General features: G+C 46.0%; 1 protein-coding gene across 1 annotated transcript; it reads left to right on the top strand.

The window, feature by feature from the left end:
- The first annotated feature begins 671 nt into the window (after nucleotides 1–671).
- pard6b (par-6 partitioning defective 6 homolog beta (C. elegans)) lies at nucleotides 672–18,175 on the top strand. Its single transcript, XM_068598469.1, has 3 exons — nucleotides 672–1,032; nucleotides 2,464–2,686; nucleotides 14,296–18,175. Exons 1-3 carry the CDS (start codon nucleotides 970–972, stop codon nucleotides 15,231–15,233), a joined length of 1,224 nt encoding a protein of 407 aa, XP_068454570.1. The 5' UTR covers nucleotides 672–969; the 3' UTR covers nucleotides 15,234–18,175.
- Nucleotides 18,176–18,406: the final 231 nt, after the last annotated feature.

Genomic DNA, 18,406 nt, shown 5'->3' on the forward strand with positions numbered 1-18,406 from the left:
TTACATGTGAGTGGCTCGCGTAAATCTTATTCATTTTATAGTGTGATTAAAAAATGATCATTGGTATTTTGTAGAGATAAAATTGAACAGGTTTTTATGAATACTGACAGCAGGGCATAGCTCAAACATCTGTTGGTATATGCCAGTACTGATGGCTTTATTGCTTTCTATCTGTATTGTATATAGTATGAGTGTGTGCCTGTACACTGCTGAGCAGTGAGCCAGCAGCAGTGGGCCTATATGGCCGACGGCCAGAAGATGTCACTATGCAATAAGAAACAAGTTGCATCCTATAATATTTACTACCACATAAATGTTGGATCTTTATTTGACATACCGATTATTCCACAACGCGTTCCTCCCTACACCATGTGTAAGTAATATACAAACGGCACCACACACTCTATAATAGGTTATCATGCCAAATAAATGTTTTTACAATTTTTTTTCATACACGTAACAATGATATTTCGTCATGAGTCCAAACACGTTTTTGGGTGGGATCATAAAATACGTTGTGGTAGTGTTTTAGTTAGTTTGGAGCGAGGTTGGAAGTCCCTGTTGCAACTGGAAAATAAAGGACTCTTATTGTGAAGTCATGGGTGAGCGAAACACCAAGTCTTTTATTTTGAAGTCTCGTGGTGTCGCCAGCTCTCGAGGCACTCAGAAAGAGAGCGAGAGAGAGAGAGAGGGAGGGAGAGAGAGCCCGACAGACACAGTGCATAGTAGTGGTGTAACTACATTGGCAGCGGCAAGTATGAGATAAGTTTCCTGGGTGAGCTAGGCTGGTTGGCAGCCGGTGTCGCATTCTTGGAGAAACAACGCAACCCGGTGGACGTCGAGAAGTCGCTCGGAGACAGCCCGTGTTACTGGAATAATAACTGGTGGATACTACACGGTGTTTTTTGGGGGTTTTTTTTGGGACGCAGAGCGGCAGCGGCAGCGCTTCGGTCCCGCTGCTAGCGAAACATGAACAAAACCCACCGAGTGCCGAGCAACCGTTCTCTGAGTGCCGTGGAGGTGAAGAGCAAGGTAACGCCGCCGTGACGCCAGCGCTACCCGACAGTCTTGTGGTCTTAACCCCCCTCTCCCTCTCCCCCGTGACGATAACTCTGGCTAATATAGCCTGCTAAGTGGCTTGATAGCAAAGTATGATGTCGCACAGATGATACGAGCTAAAGCGCCACTAGCCGACACGGGTGTCCTGACTCCGACGAGCCTCGACAGCTTCAAACTTTGACGCTCACCGCGGCGTGACGCTTAGTTGCCCCGAGTCACGTCAAGTTTCACGGCGGGTTTCTGAAGGTGGAGGTTTTTTTTTTTTCCTCCTCGGCTCACTCCGCGGTGAAGCCCGTGTCACCTGTCCCGTGTCACCTGTCGCAGCTTTCTCCGCTGCGCCTCCCTGTTCGCGTTACATGTAACGTAAAACCCCGCGGGGCAGTAAACACGCGCATTTAAGGTGATTTGTGTGAAAGTAGCCCGGCGTAACGCGCCAACTGTCCCTGTGGCATGATTAGAAACCACGAGGATACATTGGGGCTCAATGTTACATTAAGATGAAACAAACCGTGACCTATTGTTTGTGTCACTACCTTAATAGTTTTCAATTACAATGTACGTTTTGTTTCTTTTCTTGACACGGAGTATTAAAAATGCTCGTTGAGACTTCGCTCAGGGTCATTTGAAATGTTTTGTCTACTCATGTGCGGGTACTTAGCGAAAAACAGGCCTGGGGCCTGCTTTACTCCTCAACCTATGATCCATGTAATTCTAGCGTGCGTGCGTGCGTGCGCGCGCGTGTGCGTGTGTGTGTGTGTGTGTGTGTGTGTGTGTGTGTGTGTGTGTGTGTGTGTGTCCAGTTTTGCAGTGACTTGTAGATCATCTTTTGTCAGGGCTGGACAACAGTAACCACAACACTTGGTGCCTCTCCTCAAACAGTTGCTTAAAAACTATGCATCTGTGGCCATTGATCTGGCCGGACCACAGTGATCCCTCCACGTTACTCACAAGTCTGCATTGTGGGAATGTATGGCTGCTGTATAAACACATTGTCCTCCTTCCAACTGAATACCAGACATTGTGTCAGACAGCTTGATTAGGCAGTGCCGGTCAGCCAGAAGCACATTGCATCCACAAACCTAGAGATACACACATCACAAAGTCAGCATTAATAATTCATCACATGTGGCGTGTTTGCTTGTCCACATGGATGGCAGACTCTTGCATACAGTTTACAGTGGTTTTGGGATGAGCTATCCTACTAGAGAACAGTGTGTACTCATCAAACACCACCTCAAATCTCAGAGCCCTTCAGTGTTTTTTAATTAGCGTGCATGTATTTGGAAGTCGAGGCTTTTTACTACATCTCAGCTAACTTGTGGTTTCTTTGACCCTGTTTTAATCAGTTTTTCAAGCACCTTTTATATTTTAAATCGATGTGTCTGCCTGTCTGCTTCGTCCCAGTTTGGTGCAGAGTTTCGTCGGTTCTCGCTGGATCGGTCGAAGCCGGGCCGCTTCGATGAGTTCTACGGCCTCCTGCAGCATGTGCATCGCATCCCCAACGTGGATTTGCTGGTGGGCTATGCTGACGTCCACGGCGACCTGCTGCCCATCAACAATGATGACAACTACCACAAAGCCATCTCCACTGCCAGCCCTCTGCTCAGGCTGTTTCTGCAGAGGAAAGGTAAGCACGGAGGAGGTGTTTGAACAAAGAGTGATAGTTTGCGCCTGTTCCTTCCGCCAGATCGGCTTTCTGATGGACACGCAAACAAAAGTTTTCTGCTGTCTCTGAATTGTGTAGCTTCGAAATACGAGATGGGCCATTGAACAGGAAAAATCTGTTGTTAAGCTTTGTATATTTTGTCTTGATAATCAAAATGATACAAATATGAAAGACCATGGGATCACTTTACCTTTTCAGTTTTTTCAGCTGATAGCTGCTTGTGTGTTTTGTCATCACCATTGTTTTCTAGCTGTGTCTTCTGCTGTCCTTTCCTGACCCACATAGCCACAATGTCTCTGCAAGGGCAAAACTAAAATCAAGTCAACTTGAGTAGATGAATACTTTCTCAGAGCCTATGTTTCAATAGTAAAACTGGCCAATACTCAAACTGCCAAAGGGTTACTTGTCCAATTAGCGCATCCTGTTTCTTTGGCGCGTTACCTGGAATTTGTAGTTGCTGTAATATTTGCTCATGACTGTTAGTTTGCTCGTCATTGTTTGCACGTGTTTAGGGATTAGCGTAAACCTGTTTCTATCGGACGTTGTATAAAATATAAAACAATTTGAATAGATTTTTGAAGTGTGCCTAATGAGTTGCAAAGTGTGACCTGTTGCATGCATGTCGGGACCCCCGGGGTGTGTGGCCCGGGGGGAGGTCGGGCCGCACGCTCTGTTGTGTTTAAGCTGTCTCGCTGTGCCATATGACCCTATAGAAGCTGAGCCACTTTGTCAGGAGGAGATTAGTGGGGTCACCGTGCAGCACCGCATGGGACCGTGTTTCAATTACACGCCCCAGACACTAGCCCCACGCTGGGCTCGCTACATGAGGAAACACACACAGAATCACACACACACGGCCATGCAAGCATCACACATCAGTCAGGCAGTCGCACGCAGCTAGAGCAACAAAGACATACGCACACTAATGCAGCCACAGCCCCTTGTGGACCCCTTTGCACTTAGACCCCGGGTTCCCTCCTGATTTGCCCACCCCCCCTCTTCACCCTGACGCTAAGCACCAGTTGGCCCCAGTTTTGAAGGGCTATGCAGTGTGCAGATGCAGCAATGTCTCAGCTTATAATTTATTGCAATTCTGCAATTATTATCTATTTTATTCATTTATTATCTTTGCAATCTGCTCTCTTAGCGACTTGATGTTGAATTGACCGTGAAGGACAGGTTGTATTGTTTTAATGTTACTAAGTCCTCCACAATCTTGTTCGTTGTCTTCAGCACAAATGACCCTACACCAAAAGGGGCAACCCTGCCACAGTTTTCTGTTTTTAGTGCACCGTAGCTCTTCAGTCTTCCGGTCACATACTGGCTCACAACCCCGTGAGACTACTTTTTGAGAACTGAACGATTATGTAAATGTCTTCGTTGGTCAGATATGATGTGATCGCTCATCATTACATAAGAGCAGGAGTTCAGACAAAGCAGCGGTGGGGGCCGAAGTCTGTCCCAACTTGGTCTGCATGTAACGGAGCAGTGCATTCTTATTACATGGATGTCTGGAAAATGTGTTTTGGAGCTAATAAAAACAACACTAAATCTCTAGACTCAGCTATTTGGTTTCCGACCAGACAATTTCCGTTGACACAATTTGTGTGTGGGTGTCAATTTCCGGCACAGTTCAGTCCATGCATGTCGATGTGAGGTTATTTTGGGCAGCACATTTTATCTGTCTGGAAGTCTAAATCCTACATGTATCCAAGGTTAGGCACTGTGAGTTCTGTTCATTCATTGATGTGCAGATGGTTGGCTAGAGGGATGGATGGTTTGTTGTTGTATTGTTCTGATGGGGTTCCTAAATAATGCCCACGTTGTTGTTGTTTATGCATCACTGCCACATCACTGACCAGCCATTAACGCCATATTGTTTACTGCTGACCAATGGGTTAAGTGTTTGTGTCTGCGTGTGGACTACCAGACTCCGTCTGTCCTGGTCATTTTTAACTTTGCTTCAACACACGCCAACATATCCCGACAGCACCAGGGAATCCCTTACACCCCCCGCCCCCCTCCCATCTGTGAGTACTGCGTTGATGATTATTGAGCTGGCAGTGAGGCGTCCACTGTTTATGGTTGTCAAGGCAGCAGTGAAGAGGCTTGCTCATAGTCGGATTAACAATGCATGAGGCTGATGGGAGCTGCTAAGCATGCTGGGAGCAGTATTGCTAGCATTTGAATACACTGTCTTAAAGGGACAGTTCACTTTAAAATATAAAAGGTCTGATTTATCTTGAGTAACCAGGTCATGATTTCTGGATAGAGACATTACTGTTAAGTTTTTCTTCTGTAGTTGCTTCCCCATTATCTTGAAGAGATGGCAGACATCCCTGCAACTCAAACCAAAACCATCTAGATTGATAAATAGCGCTTATCTAAAAAAAAAATGTATTTCACATTATAGGGTGAAGTGTCTCTTTTTTATTAATGGTCTGCCTAAATTGTCTTTTTGTAACTTAATCTGTCATTTGAATGTGTCCAACATTCTCATGTAGTTGTAGCTACTTCAAATAGTGTGTGTCTACACAAACCATCCGAGTCAGAATCAATGAAATGTAAATGACACCAAGGCCAGGCAGCACATTAGATGAGAGTTTTTAAGAGCTACTTCCTTGTCGTCACTGTTTTTGCTGAGCTCTGTGTAAATGGAGACTGTTGTGGTCATTAGTCACCTGTTGACAAAGTGGTCAACTGAATAATGTTAGTTTATTTTTAGAGCTACTACAGGGTACTTTTATTTCTTTTCCCACTTGAGTTGAGTTTCTGTTGAATCGGCTCGATTCTGTGAAGATTCCACGCAAAATCTTAAATAGACAATCTTCTAGTTGATGGTCTTGTTCACTTATGTAGGTACATAGCATACAAGTATCAGTATTAAACTGAGACTGTTACATAACCAGTTAAAAGACAATTTAAAGTAATACTGTTTTTATTTAATCCTTGCTGTCACATCACGAGGGTAGAAACTGAGCCCAGGTTTGTGTTGGTTTCGCTCTAAACATGGTTGTAGACGAAACATTTACAAAGTTTCTAGGTTGTCACCCGTGTAGCGGTAGCAACTTTGCGAGCAATCTCTCACCGGGCATGGGTTTGTTTTGTGACGTTGCTCATCGCTCACACGGTTTCAGTCCTGAATGGCCCGCAACTCGTCCCCCTGTATGGTAGAGGGAAACAAAAAAGGTATGTAGGGACAGGAATGCTTGTATTTGCGTATCCCAGACTGCCTTTGTATTTAGTAATCAGCCCATGACTCATTCAGCCAGAGAAAAGGAAATGTACGGTGTGAAAGTACAACACGGACAAAGTCTACCCACCCTGCAAAGTAAGCAGAAGGATAACAGCAGCAACGTCTTGAGTACGATAAGCAATGTACCGAGTCTGGTAAGCAATGAAGGGCAGGTAGGTGTGCAGTGGAAGACATGAGGAGAGAATGTGAGACAGATTGGTGGAAGAAACATGTTTGGATAACAAAGACACAGCACGAAACAATCAGAATAAGTGAGGATGTAAGGAGGGAGAGATTTACTACTGCGATGAAAGGATTAAAGCAAGAGAGAGGAGTGCTGGCAGGTGTAATGGAGGAAGCACAGGAGAGACGTCTAGGAGCATGATGTGTGAAAAATAATAGACATCAACCAGCGGTGCTTTGGAAATCAAGTTTTCCTCAGAGAACCGTTTCCTCGGATGCTGCGAGGCAACGATGGATTCACAGCGATGGAGGAGGAATGTGGAGGAGGAACATATCTTAGGCCTAATGAGAGGGGTGGAAGGATGAAAGGGGAGATAGCGTAAACCGTATTAAAGAGAGAGCAATGTATAATGCATTGTTGAGGAAATGCATGTAATTAGAGATGTGGGGAAAGTAGAGGGAGTAGTGTAAGTGTGATAGGAATTCAGGGGGAGAGAGAGAGAGAGAGAGAGAGGAGGAGGATAGTGGGAATAGCATTAGCAAGGGAGGAATGCAGAGTGAGGCCCAAGCTGGGGAGGGTGGGAGAGAGAGAGAACGAGAGAGAGAAAGAAATAAAGAGAGGGCAGAGAGATGGAGGGGGGCATGTTGGATGGAATGTGGCCGGTCTCTGATCACGTCTGCTGGCTAGATTAGACAGGACAGGAGGCCGGATCGGACCCTCGGCTCCAGTGCGTGTGTGCGTGTGAGAGAGAGAGATGGGCAGAGAAAGAGATGGTGATTAGTCGAAGAACGAGGGAACGAGGGAAAGAAAGCAAAGAGTATTTAAAAACAAGCAAGAGCAACGAGCCTGGGAAGCTAAAAAGCCGTACTCTATACTTTGAAACCTGGATGGAGGGAGGGTAGCTTGGAAGGAAGGGGGGGTGACAGTCTATAACAGAGCTGTTGAAGGAAGATGAATGGATAGAGAGGAGGTAAGAAAACGAGGAGAAATGAGGGATAAATGGCACTTTGGACCAATGCAGAAGGGGTGACCCAGTGGGCAAACTCTTGACCATTGCAAATCACAAGGGAGAAACTGGAAAAAGAAGAAAAATGGCAGGTTGGCGGCAGGGAGGGAGGAAGAGAGAGATGGAGGGAAGGGTAGAAGGAAGTGATCTGTTTAGCCCCTTTTTTCTTGTTTTTGTTTACAGTAGATGTCATCAGAAATATGCGAGTAAGTAAGCTTAAAGAAAGCGTAAATGACTGTAGGTAATGAACACATAAGTATGTTTTTAAAATTGCTGAGAAACTTTTACGGGGACGCCTTACATGTTCCGTTTGGGTTTTTGGACATGGCGGCGAGTCGCCAGCGACTTATATGCTCATAGTTTTTTGCTGGCGTCACACACTGGGTTTTCTCTACTGTGTGTGTGTGTGTGTGTGTGTGTGTGTGTGTGTGTGTGTGTGTGTCTCTTTCAATCTGGTCACTAAATATTGTGCCACATGCTATGTATTCTACTTACTCTCTACTATCTCACTGATCTGGAATGTCAATTTGTTTCGGTTGCATTCGCCATCTTTGTTGACCTTATATGGCTTCATGAGCCATTGCACTCTGCCGTACTTCCGTCGCTAATCTACGTGCGCACACTTTCATACGTCACCTCTGTTTACGAACTGTAAAAGGGTCTATAAATGCAGCTTAGGAAAAGAAAAAGGAGTGTTTACTGATTGTGTCAGGTGAATTTGTGACATGCAAAACCGAGAATGTTAAACTTTGTACACTTGGGACTCAAGGACATGTCATAAATGCTAGCCCATATATTGCTTCCAAACAGGTCAGCCTTTGTTTTTTGGCGATTTTCGTTTGTGCCACTGGTTTCTGATTTTGAATGCTCTGGAAGACCAAGTATAGTAGATTTTGGGGGTGGCTGTAGCTCAGGGGATGAGTGGTCTTCCCGTTCCCACAAGGTAGCCGATTCAATCCCCGGACCCCCATAGTTCACATGTCGGAGTGTCCCTGAGCAAGACACCTTGCTCCTGGTTGCTCCCCGGGCGCCCCACAGGGCAGCCCACTGCTCCTTAACCAAGGATAGGTTAAATGCAGAGAAGAATTTCCCCAAGAGGATTAATAAAGTGCATGTTTCTTTTTTCTTTTCGTTTCTTTTTCTCAACAATTTAAATATATGTGTATTTTTATTTGTATTTAAAGTCATGGATGTAGACTGAAAGGAGTTTGAACTGAAAAATCACCCAAAGACTGGAGCTGGTTTCCACTCAAGCGTAAAGACGCATTAGAATACATAAATAATCAGCGTTATCTTTTTTTAAATTTTGGCTTGCGGGCGAACTGATGCATTTCTTACAGATTTATTCATTAAAAACAATTTTTTCCTGGGCTTGGTGCTCCAGCGACATTGATATGAAGCATGATCACTGAAACTCTTATCTGTGAATTTCTCTCAGCAGCCCAGCCCGGTATCTTGACCCTGCTGAGCAGAGCACCGCAGTCAGCAGGCTTTGACATGCAGCCCTTCAAACTTTGTTGCCTATAACTACCTTCACCGTTTGTAGTTCATCTGCTCCTCATCTTCTCTAGTCAGACTCTTTACGCTCTGACGAAGCTAATAAACTAGATAGAAACCGGTCAATATGGAGCGTGACCATTAAAGAAGTGCTGCACGCCCAAATGTGTTTTAATTTTTTTTAACTGTAAACATTTCTTTCAAAATTGTATAACTATTTACCTAGCACCTGGCTAGTTAGCTGGGATGTATAATAAGAGCTGAATACTGCACCACCGCTCAGCCTTGCTTTTGATATATTTAGTTTCCTTTTCCACTTTTCAGCAATACATTGCCTGTGCAACCCAAAAAGGTTTTATATTTGTAAACTTTACTTGAGCTGGAAAAAAAGCAATTTTAAACGTCGTCACAATGTAAAGTCTATGAACCGAGCAGGAGAAACGTTGGTGCTCATAGTTAGTGGGCTTCAAACCAATGGACATATGGGCAACATTAGTATGGTTCTCAAGATGTAATAATGTCGTTAAGTCTGTCATTGCTTTAGCTACAATGCAGTCGACCAATTACCCCCAGTGGTCTGATCTAACTGCAGGTTGGCTGTGTTGTCTTCCAGAGCCAGACGCCGACGGCAGGACAGAGCCAGCAGCACAGAGTCCCTCTGCTCGGCCCTCCCCTGTAAAGTCCCTGTTCAGACGCATGAGCGACAGACTTGTGAGGCTCGACTTGGGTTCCTGGTCCCAGTCATCCAGCCACCGTCCTAGAATAACCCGCGTTTCCAGGCGCTCCATTGTTGGTTCCGACGCTGCCCTCGAGTTGTAGCACGATCTGCAAGACCAAGAGGGACAGACAGACAGCGGAGAGACAATAATACAAATAAAACATATAGATATATATATATATATAGATATAGAACCAAGGCTCTTGCTCTCAGGAGGGTGGACCAAAGACACTGAGGGACAGATTGATTGAAGGACACTATGGGAGAAAAAGGGGAGGGTGAGGAAGCATTGCAGGAAGGAGAGTAGAGCTTATGTCAGCACAAAATAAATTGATGGAATTACACACACACACACACACACACACACACACACACACACACACGAGTGTAGACTGGCAAATAAAGTCTTTTGATTCTGCTTCAACCCCGGTCGTAGGCTGTGTTACTTTGTGCACCGCTACATTAACGCTAGTTTCCCCCGTGCAGTGTCAGATACGTTTCTGGTTAGTTCTTTATTTTAGTTTTTTGATAAATGGCTCCTTCCAGGAGAGAATAATAAAGCAGGACTGATGAGGGTAATAGAGAATTGATGAAAGAGATTTTTGAGGAGGCCTAGAAGCTGGTGAATGTTTCCGCGACTAAGGTCTTTTTGAATTATGGATTTAATAAGCAATTCCTCAAATTGTGAGCTCGATCTCTCTCACACGCACACACCGAGGCTTTGTCTTCGCTCCGGCTCGCCTCTCGCCTCTGCAGAACTCTCCGGCATCTCCCAAACACCTCGCATCAGCACACTGCTTCTGTTTTTCTTGCTGTCCTTATTGCGTTCTTTCCTCTCCTCTCAGCTGCCTCCCTTTGAGCTTCCTCCTCCCCCCGCGGTCTTATCATAAAGTATTAAGGCACTTTTTATCTGGGCTGTGCCAGGAAGGTATGCTCACCACACCAGGAATAGTAACCCTCTGGGAATTTCCTCCTTTTGAAAGTTATTTTTTTAAACACCCCCTGATTCTTTTTTCCTCCCCCTCTCTCTATTTTGTATTGGCTGTTTATCTCTCGCTCCTGCAGTTTTCAAGTCTTTTTTTTGTTCAGTTTCACAGCACCTCTGGTTTTTCTCATCGACACACGCATCCCCCTCCATACCCCTCCTCTCCCTCCTCCCACCTTCTTGTATCACTCCGTGTCAGGAGCGGCGCGGCACCGGCTGTGTGGTGAACGTCCAGCCCTTTCATCAACAAACCTGACTGTTTCCAGAACACTGCGAAACTCCAGCGGCTCGCTGCTTTCTTTGTCGTTTCTTCACACTCGGGTCATTGAGACATGCTGTCATGTTTGGGTACTGAAGACGAGGTGACACAGACAGCGGTTGTTGTTCATTATGAAGGAATACAGACTTCAGAAAGCTTTTGGCGAGAGCTCTACTTAAGCACGCCTCTGGACGATGTATTAAACAAGTTATTTCAGAGATAAATACACCTGTGGCCTTGTTTGTAATTCTCCACAGGGCACTGGTGCGTGATAAGTGGTGTGTTCTTCCCATAATTCCAGTGGTCTGATTGTAGCGTTAGTGGTGCTGGTAACAGTAGCAGTTGTAGAAGTAATAGTGGCCCACGTCATGTAGCTGTACCAGGAAGTAATGGAACTTTATAGTCCAAGGAGTGCCCGGGCCTTTGCTTCCTGCAGCATCATCACTGTAATGTTATGTAACCGGGAGGAGCGTAGGCGTCACTGAAGAAGGGGCTGTGACGGTAGCACAGGAGCAGGTGCATGCAAGAAAAAAAGAGTGAGTGGACAAAGTTTGGCTTTTTTTCCCCCTCCAACCTCTTCGTTAGTATTCTTTGGTCCAGATAAGTCGGTAGCGTCGCGTGCCATTAGCTGAGGCGTGTTCTGAATGCCTGCTGCACCACTTATTGTGAGCCACTTGGCTCGTTATTTAAAAAAAAAAAGTCAAGCCAAAGTGTAGGGGGGGGGGGGAGGGAGAAGAATGTAGCACCGAAGAAGATGTGTTCAACCGATGCACGCCAGTTGCGCGGAAGTGCTTTCCCCTCCTTAGGCAGAGTCGTCGCGGCCCCTCGTGTGTGTGTGTGTGTGTGTGTGTGTGTGTGTGTGTGTGTGCGTGTGTGCGTGTGTGCGTGTGTGTGTGTGTGTGTGTGTGTGGAGGCCGCATACAACAGAGAGGAATGACTAAACATCGCCGCGTGTGTCCTCGCGTGTGACGATGTACGCCGGGGGTCGTCATTTTCTCCTCCATTGCCTCGCTTCCTTTGCTCCTCGCTGACTTCATTCAAAGTGTGGGAAATCAAAGCAGTGCTCTGCATAGTTGGAATGCCAAAGAGCCACGGCTCGCATTGGGTGGGGTGGGGGTTTGGTTGGTTATGTGTTTTTATTCAAGGGTTTGTGACTACGCCTCAAGTGTGCTCCCGATACACCACAGGTGTATCTTAGCATAGATATTGTCATGGTGTGAAACAATAACTTGGACCACAAACATAGGTAGAAGACCTGTTTACTGTATGTGCACATATACTATACATATTTAATGTCTGTGCAAAAAATAAATAATGATGTAGAAAACCACTGTCGTATTTCTACCCAATTACACCACTTGTCGGCGAGCTGTTTGGAGGCCTTTTTCATTTCATAATGTTCAAATTAAAAGTTTGAACTATTTGAAGGTAGCTTTCCCCCCTGCAATGTCCTCAGGACCTTCTTATGGGATGTTCTAGTCAACAATGAATACAATTGCCAGTAAAGGAACCTCTAGCTTCCACAAATGGGGAACCTTCTTGTTTCTTTGTACCGGCCGTTTACAGCAAATTCAGTTCTCTGTTTACAGACAGAAATATAACGTTTATGTCATCCAGCGTTCAATTGTTAGTGTCGCTGGGACAACTGGGTTCGTGTTTTCCTTGAGCCCTTTGTGTCAGTACAATGTGCATAGAAAATAAGGTAATTTGTACTGTACCAAATGAGGAACAGTGTGTATGTATTGCCTTTAGGCCTTTGTAGCCAATTAGACCAGAGAGAGAGATGCGCTTCTGTGCGCTAATGAGCTATAATGTAGCTTTGGCTTATTCTGAGTGTCGGGTCTCACAATGCTGCTGTACATTAACGTTCGGGCATCTTCGTGTGTGTGTGTGTGTGTGTGTGTGTGTGTGTGTGTGTGTGTGTGTGTGTGTGTGTGTGTGTGTGTGTGTGTGTGTGTGAGAGAGAGAGAGAGTGAACACCTGCTTCTGTGGGCTCGCATATGTTGTTTCTGTGAGTATTCGGGGTTTCCACATGCTGTGGTCAGTCAGATGCATGCTTGTGCCATTTGCTGCCAGGACAGCATCTCTCTGGTGTGTGTGTGTCTTTCTTTGTGCGTGCGCCAGTGAGAGACCCAGAGGGTCCGTCATCGACTCTTTGCTCAACTATAACTCTATGTGCAGGTCTGTCCTTTCAGATGGAGGGAGGGCTGGTTTAGATGAAAAGGAGTCTATAAAGGGCGACATGAGTCCACTGCACGAACGACCCTTGTGTCTGCTTAGGAGAGATACATGTGGACATTTTTGTGAGAAAAATCTAAATGTGTGCCCTTTATTTTATGCTTTATGGCAATGTGTTCATACAAAAAAGTAACAGTTTGAACAGGAACAGCGTGGCAGGAGGAAACTTGTGTTTGAGCATTTGTTGACCTCTCAGGTTCTTCCACAGCTTTTGTTGTTACTCATGGGGATTTGCCCCATGAGGTCAGGTCTGGTATAGAGGGAGCGAGTGTGTGTGTGTATACTCTAGACCCATGCCCTCATGGGAACCGAAACGCGAGACTGCCGCTCGTCCTCGGGACAGTTGATCCTTTGTTTTGGTTTTGAAGATGGAGAAGGGAGTGGTGGGGGGCGAGAGGGTGGCGTACCTGTCAGAGCCTCAAAGCCAGGAATCTTTAGCAGCCACCCGAATGGATGTTACCCTGGAAAACGCACACACACACACACATGCACACTCAGGAGGGCGAGACAAACGGCGAGCGGAGAAGTGTTCAGTGTTAGATTGCCAGAGCTTTATTTATAGAGCGCTTTCATCTAAAAATAGAGTTCAAGTCCCAAAAAAGTGAAGACTTATTCAAAAGAAGATGAAGAAGTTAATAACACCAGAAATAGACAAACATCTGAGTTCAGCAGGCTGAAAAAGAAAGATGTTAATGTTTAGCTGCTTGCATTATGCTGGTTAACTATTACGGAACCAAGGTCCAGGTTCTGCATCCGTTACCTGGTCTCGTGGTGATATCGGCCATCGCTGGGTTAAAGTCTAAAGCAGTGTGACAGTGTGCATACACACTTCCTCTGCAAAATGCACATTTCCCAAAAATAAAAAAAAGGGTGCAGGGGCTTCAAGGCATCCGGTGACTCGCGCATCTAAAATGTGACCGTCATATTCTTGGTTCGACCTTCTTGGTATCCGTCTCCCACCTGTCACGGTGGTGCAAAAGTATATTGAAAGGACCGGTTCAACATTTGTCGACAAATGCTGAGAAGATCAACTTAACGCTCACATCCGTCCATTAAATATGAAGCTACAGCCGGGGGGTGATGCTTAGTTTGGCTTAGCATTAGGACTGAGGACAGGGAAAGATACCAAATCTGCCCACCAGCACCTCTTAAGATCTGTGTGTGTGTGTGTGTGTGTGTGTGTGTGTGTGTGTGTGTGTGTGTGTGTGTGTGTGTGTGACCCCTGCAGTGATGCCTGAGGCTGAGAGCTGCTCCGTGGCAAAACGTTATTCATTCTCCCGAAACGACATGATGCAACAGAGTGTCAGCCTTGATGTGTAACTTGCCTGGTGTGATGTGAACGGATAATTAACCATCTTTTGTTCCTCTTTTCTCTCTCTCTCTCTCCATGCCACATCTTTGTCCTCTCTTTCCTCTTTCTTCTACTTCCTCTATTGGGCGTTCCGCAGAGGAAGCCGACTACACGTTTGGCACCAACTCGCTGACCAGGAAGAAGAACACGGTGCTGTCGGCAGTTCTCCTGCGGCCCGACGCCAGCAGGAAAAAAACGCCGGTGATCATCAGCCTCCCGAGGGACTTCCGCCCCGTGTCCTCCATCATCGACGTGGACATCCTGCCTGAGACACACCGGCGCGTTCGCCTGTACAAGCACGGCCAGGAGAAGCCGCTGGGCTTCTACATTCGCGACGGCTCCAGCGTGCGGGTCACTCCTCAGGGCCTGGAGAAGGTGCCGGGGATCTTCATCTCCCGCATGGTGCCGGGCGGGCTGGCGGAGAGCACCGGCCTGCTGGCGGTCAACGACGAGGTGCTGGAGGTCAACGGCATCGAGGTGGCCGGGAAGTCTCTGGACCAGGTGACGGACATGATGATCGCCAACAGTCACAACCTCATCATCACCGTCAAGCCCGCAAACCAGCGGAACAATGTTGTTCGCACTGGAGGAGGGGGTGGAGGAGGAGGAGGAGGCGGCACGGCATCCGGTAGCTCCGGCCGCTCGTCGGACAGCGGCGCCAGCTACTACGGCTACTCGTCGCACGCCGGGGTCGGCGCCGCGGCGTCCGCGCCATCGCACATCATCCAGAACTTCCCCGTCGGGGAGCTGGAGAGCGACGAGGAAGACGAGGACCTGGTGATCGAAGTGGGCGGCGAAGCCGAGCCCATCAGCCGCGCCCCGTCCAACTACAGCATGCCCTCGCTGCCTCGCTACGAGCCACACCTCAACCTCCGCGTCGCCTCCACCCTCTCCATCAATGCCAACGGAGCGCTGCCGGCCAGCGGCAGCAGCGGGTCGCTCAGCAACGCCATCGCCACTTCGACCACGCCGTCCCCAGAAAGGGCATCTCGCAGGCGGAGTCTAGAGGAGGACGGCACGGTCATAACTCTGTAGGAAGGGACTAAAACACTGGAAAAACCAGAGGGACAAACTTCTCCTCACACGTGTGGGAGTCACGGTCACAGCTAATCCAACACGGGAACATCCTGCACCCTCGTACAGAGACTGTACTCGAGAAGCACAACGTGTCCCCGGTCCTTCTCACACCACTGACACCTGACGTGTTTGTCCATCATAACATTTCTGCGTCAAACACTCCACACTTTTCTCCTCTACATGCCTATAACACGCATGTGTGCCATAGTGGTGACCCCCCCCACGCCCCCAGTTCTGCAGGCACAAAAATGTGAGACAAAAGAAAGTGTAGAAGTGTTTCTGACGGCCGCTCAACCTCCACTTCACTTCTAAACCACTACAAGCGCTTGTTTGCGCCTGTAAACCGTTGTTAGGCTGAGCTTCCACAAGAGGGCAGAGGTGAGATGCCACATCCTCATCAGGTCCATGAATAGATGAAGTTAATCTCCCCCTCTTATAACAACGCACACTGAAGTAGGATGTCGGCTCAAAGCGTTTGTTGACAATCTGTGGCTGTTTTTTTTTCTTCTTTTTGCCTCGTCACGCCACAATGACCTCCTCCTCCTCCCCCCTTCCTTCTAGGTGACCACAGCATGCGACCAGTAAACAGTTGCGCTCATTTTTTTTCCCGTGCAATCGTCCGACCTCTGAGATCTGCAATATTACTGTAGTTTTTATACAAGGGGAAAAAAACAACACAACAAGTTTGGGCTGTTTGTGTCGGCTCAGATGCTTTTAAACTGTTATTAGCCATTTTATTTCCCCTCTTTTGCTCTGCTCTGTTAATGACTGACGGGTTTTTGATCATTGTTGGGGAAAACTTGTGTTTTGCAAATCCTTTTACCATCACACATGTCTTTTATATCCTTTTCAGCTCTTTTCTTTTACACAATACTTGTACCTCACAAGTGACCGCATGACCAGTTTCCATCCGACCAATTGGAAGTCGCGAGTCACAAACTGGACATGAAACTCTGAAATTAACCTCCCTCTCACGTTTCCTTCATGTTGCACTCCCTCTACTTTTCCACGACAAGGGCTATTTCTCCCTGCTGCATGTGTACAAATGACAAAATGTGAATGTGATTTTAATAGTTTAGTTCCCTTCATTCTCACTGGATCTCATCGCTGGACAATATATTCATCTCTCTCACTAGGCCCCTCTCTCTCTGAGTCCACTTGGATGTATGTCATGAGACATTCGCTTATGAAAAGTGTTCTCTGCACCACTTCCTCCTTGTTTCTTCGTTGTCACTGAATCCAATCGATGACACCCTCGGAGAGAATGTAACGACTGTATTCATGATGCTCCTAAATATTGACTTTGGGCCTAAACGACGGATCAATAACCGGACTGTCACGCTCTTGGCAAACACAACCCACGGAAATAGGTTGGCGAAGCATTCAGTGACGAGAGAGAGAGAGAGAGAAACAGGCCTGTATCTTACAATAATCCCAGGTTAGATTGCGTCACATTCAAACAAAAAGAAACATGCTGGTGCACCGGGCCCAAGGACTGTTTGATCAAGGTGGGGCGGAGCTCTCTTATGTGCTCTCTAGGCGCCGATCTGCATTCCTTCAGAGGTTTGTGATGAACCTCCTCTCGGCAAACTCGTGAACGACAAGATCCGGGTCAAAATTTGAAGCCAGAATCCAAAAATTAATTGTTGTTTTTGAGAGAGGAAAAAAATATCCCAACAAATGTTCATAGTCCAGCTTTTAATTGTGGGATTTTTGCACTTAACTCCAATGAATTTGCTGATGAAGACCCTCCGAAATGTGTGCTCCTGATCCCATGACACATTCTTTACCGCAATATCCCCAGTGACCTTACCGACCTTGATCTACCTTGCTAACTGCCTCTCTGACGTGACAGCAGATTTCCTATCATTTCAGCATTTGCCCTTTTGTTAAGTGATACCCTTGACTACAGCATGGCTTTTCTATCACTGGCTGAAAAGACACACACGCGCACACACGCACGCACACACACACCCCTCCTAATGTTTATTGGCTTCATCTGAACCCATGTGCACTTGTAATGAGACACGGTACATTCATACAGACCACCACCACACTACTGTCCACCCTTTCCTAGTTCTGTTCAATGCCTAAATATCCAATGATCTCATCAGACGGTGAATATTGATGACTGGAAACCAACGCAATGTGCACCCGCTGTTGTATTTCAAGCTATACGAGTATAAAGTACTGTCTTTTACGGAACACAGGAGTGCTGATGGGACCCTCGTCTTCATACCCGACATGAAACGTTTATGACCGGTACTCTGGAATGGAAGATTTTTAGAAATCAATGTTAATTTATTTTCTTAATTTCTAACTTTACCACATGGACACTGGGATTGTAACCACGGCGGCATTGTTATTTATTCTCTAATCATGCGTCTGCATATTTTCTTCCTTTTGAACACATTTTATGACTTTATTTTTATAACTGGTATGTTTTTTTCTGTGATCGTTGTGGTCGTAAAGCGCTCTGTAGACGTTCTTGCCCAATAGGAGATGTTTACAGTAGGTGATTCTACTGTTCTAGCAAAAGCAACAAGAGGGTCTGCGCAAGCCGTGACACTACTATTTTTTATTTTATTTTCCCATACTGTGAATTCTCAATATTATTTAGTGGGAGAGAAATCATTGTATTAGCACAACCTCAAAAAAAGCTATTTGTTTTGCTTTGAGTACGATCATTTTTTAAGTGACCGAGCAATGATTTTTGCTTGCCAGATAAATCCAATGGTATAGATTTGTAAAGAAGATTGTCAGTATTTTCATATCGATATATATGATGTACATTTTTATCACGTTTAATGAAAATGTTTTAAAATTCAACTGGAGATGTATGAATAAATAGATGTGCACCTGTAATTGCTGATTGGAGAAGCTGGATAAAATAAACTAATGTGTAGCAATATCAATTGTTTGTCTGTCAATGTATAGAAACAGCTGTGGATTTTAAAGGTTATTGTAGTGGCTGTTTGTCCAAAAAATGAAAACCAAACATAAATCAAAGGGCCGCTGATGCACCATGAGCTTGTCGTTCACGCAGGCAAAAGGGTTCATTGTCCATACAGGATTCTGGGTTTCTTATGATTTATTTAGCAAAACAAGCATGAAACAAAAGAACAATGAAA

Source organism: Clinocottus analis, unplaced genomic scaffold (genome assembly GCF_023055335.1).
Source record: "Clinocottus analis isolate CAN_PGR_092001 unplaced genomic scaffold, fCliAna1.0.p SCAF_4, whole genome shotgun sequence".
Taxonomy (NCBI): domain Eukaryota; kingdom Metazoa; phylum Chordata; class Actinopteri; order Perciformes; family Cottidae; genus Clinocottus; species Clinocottus analis.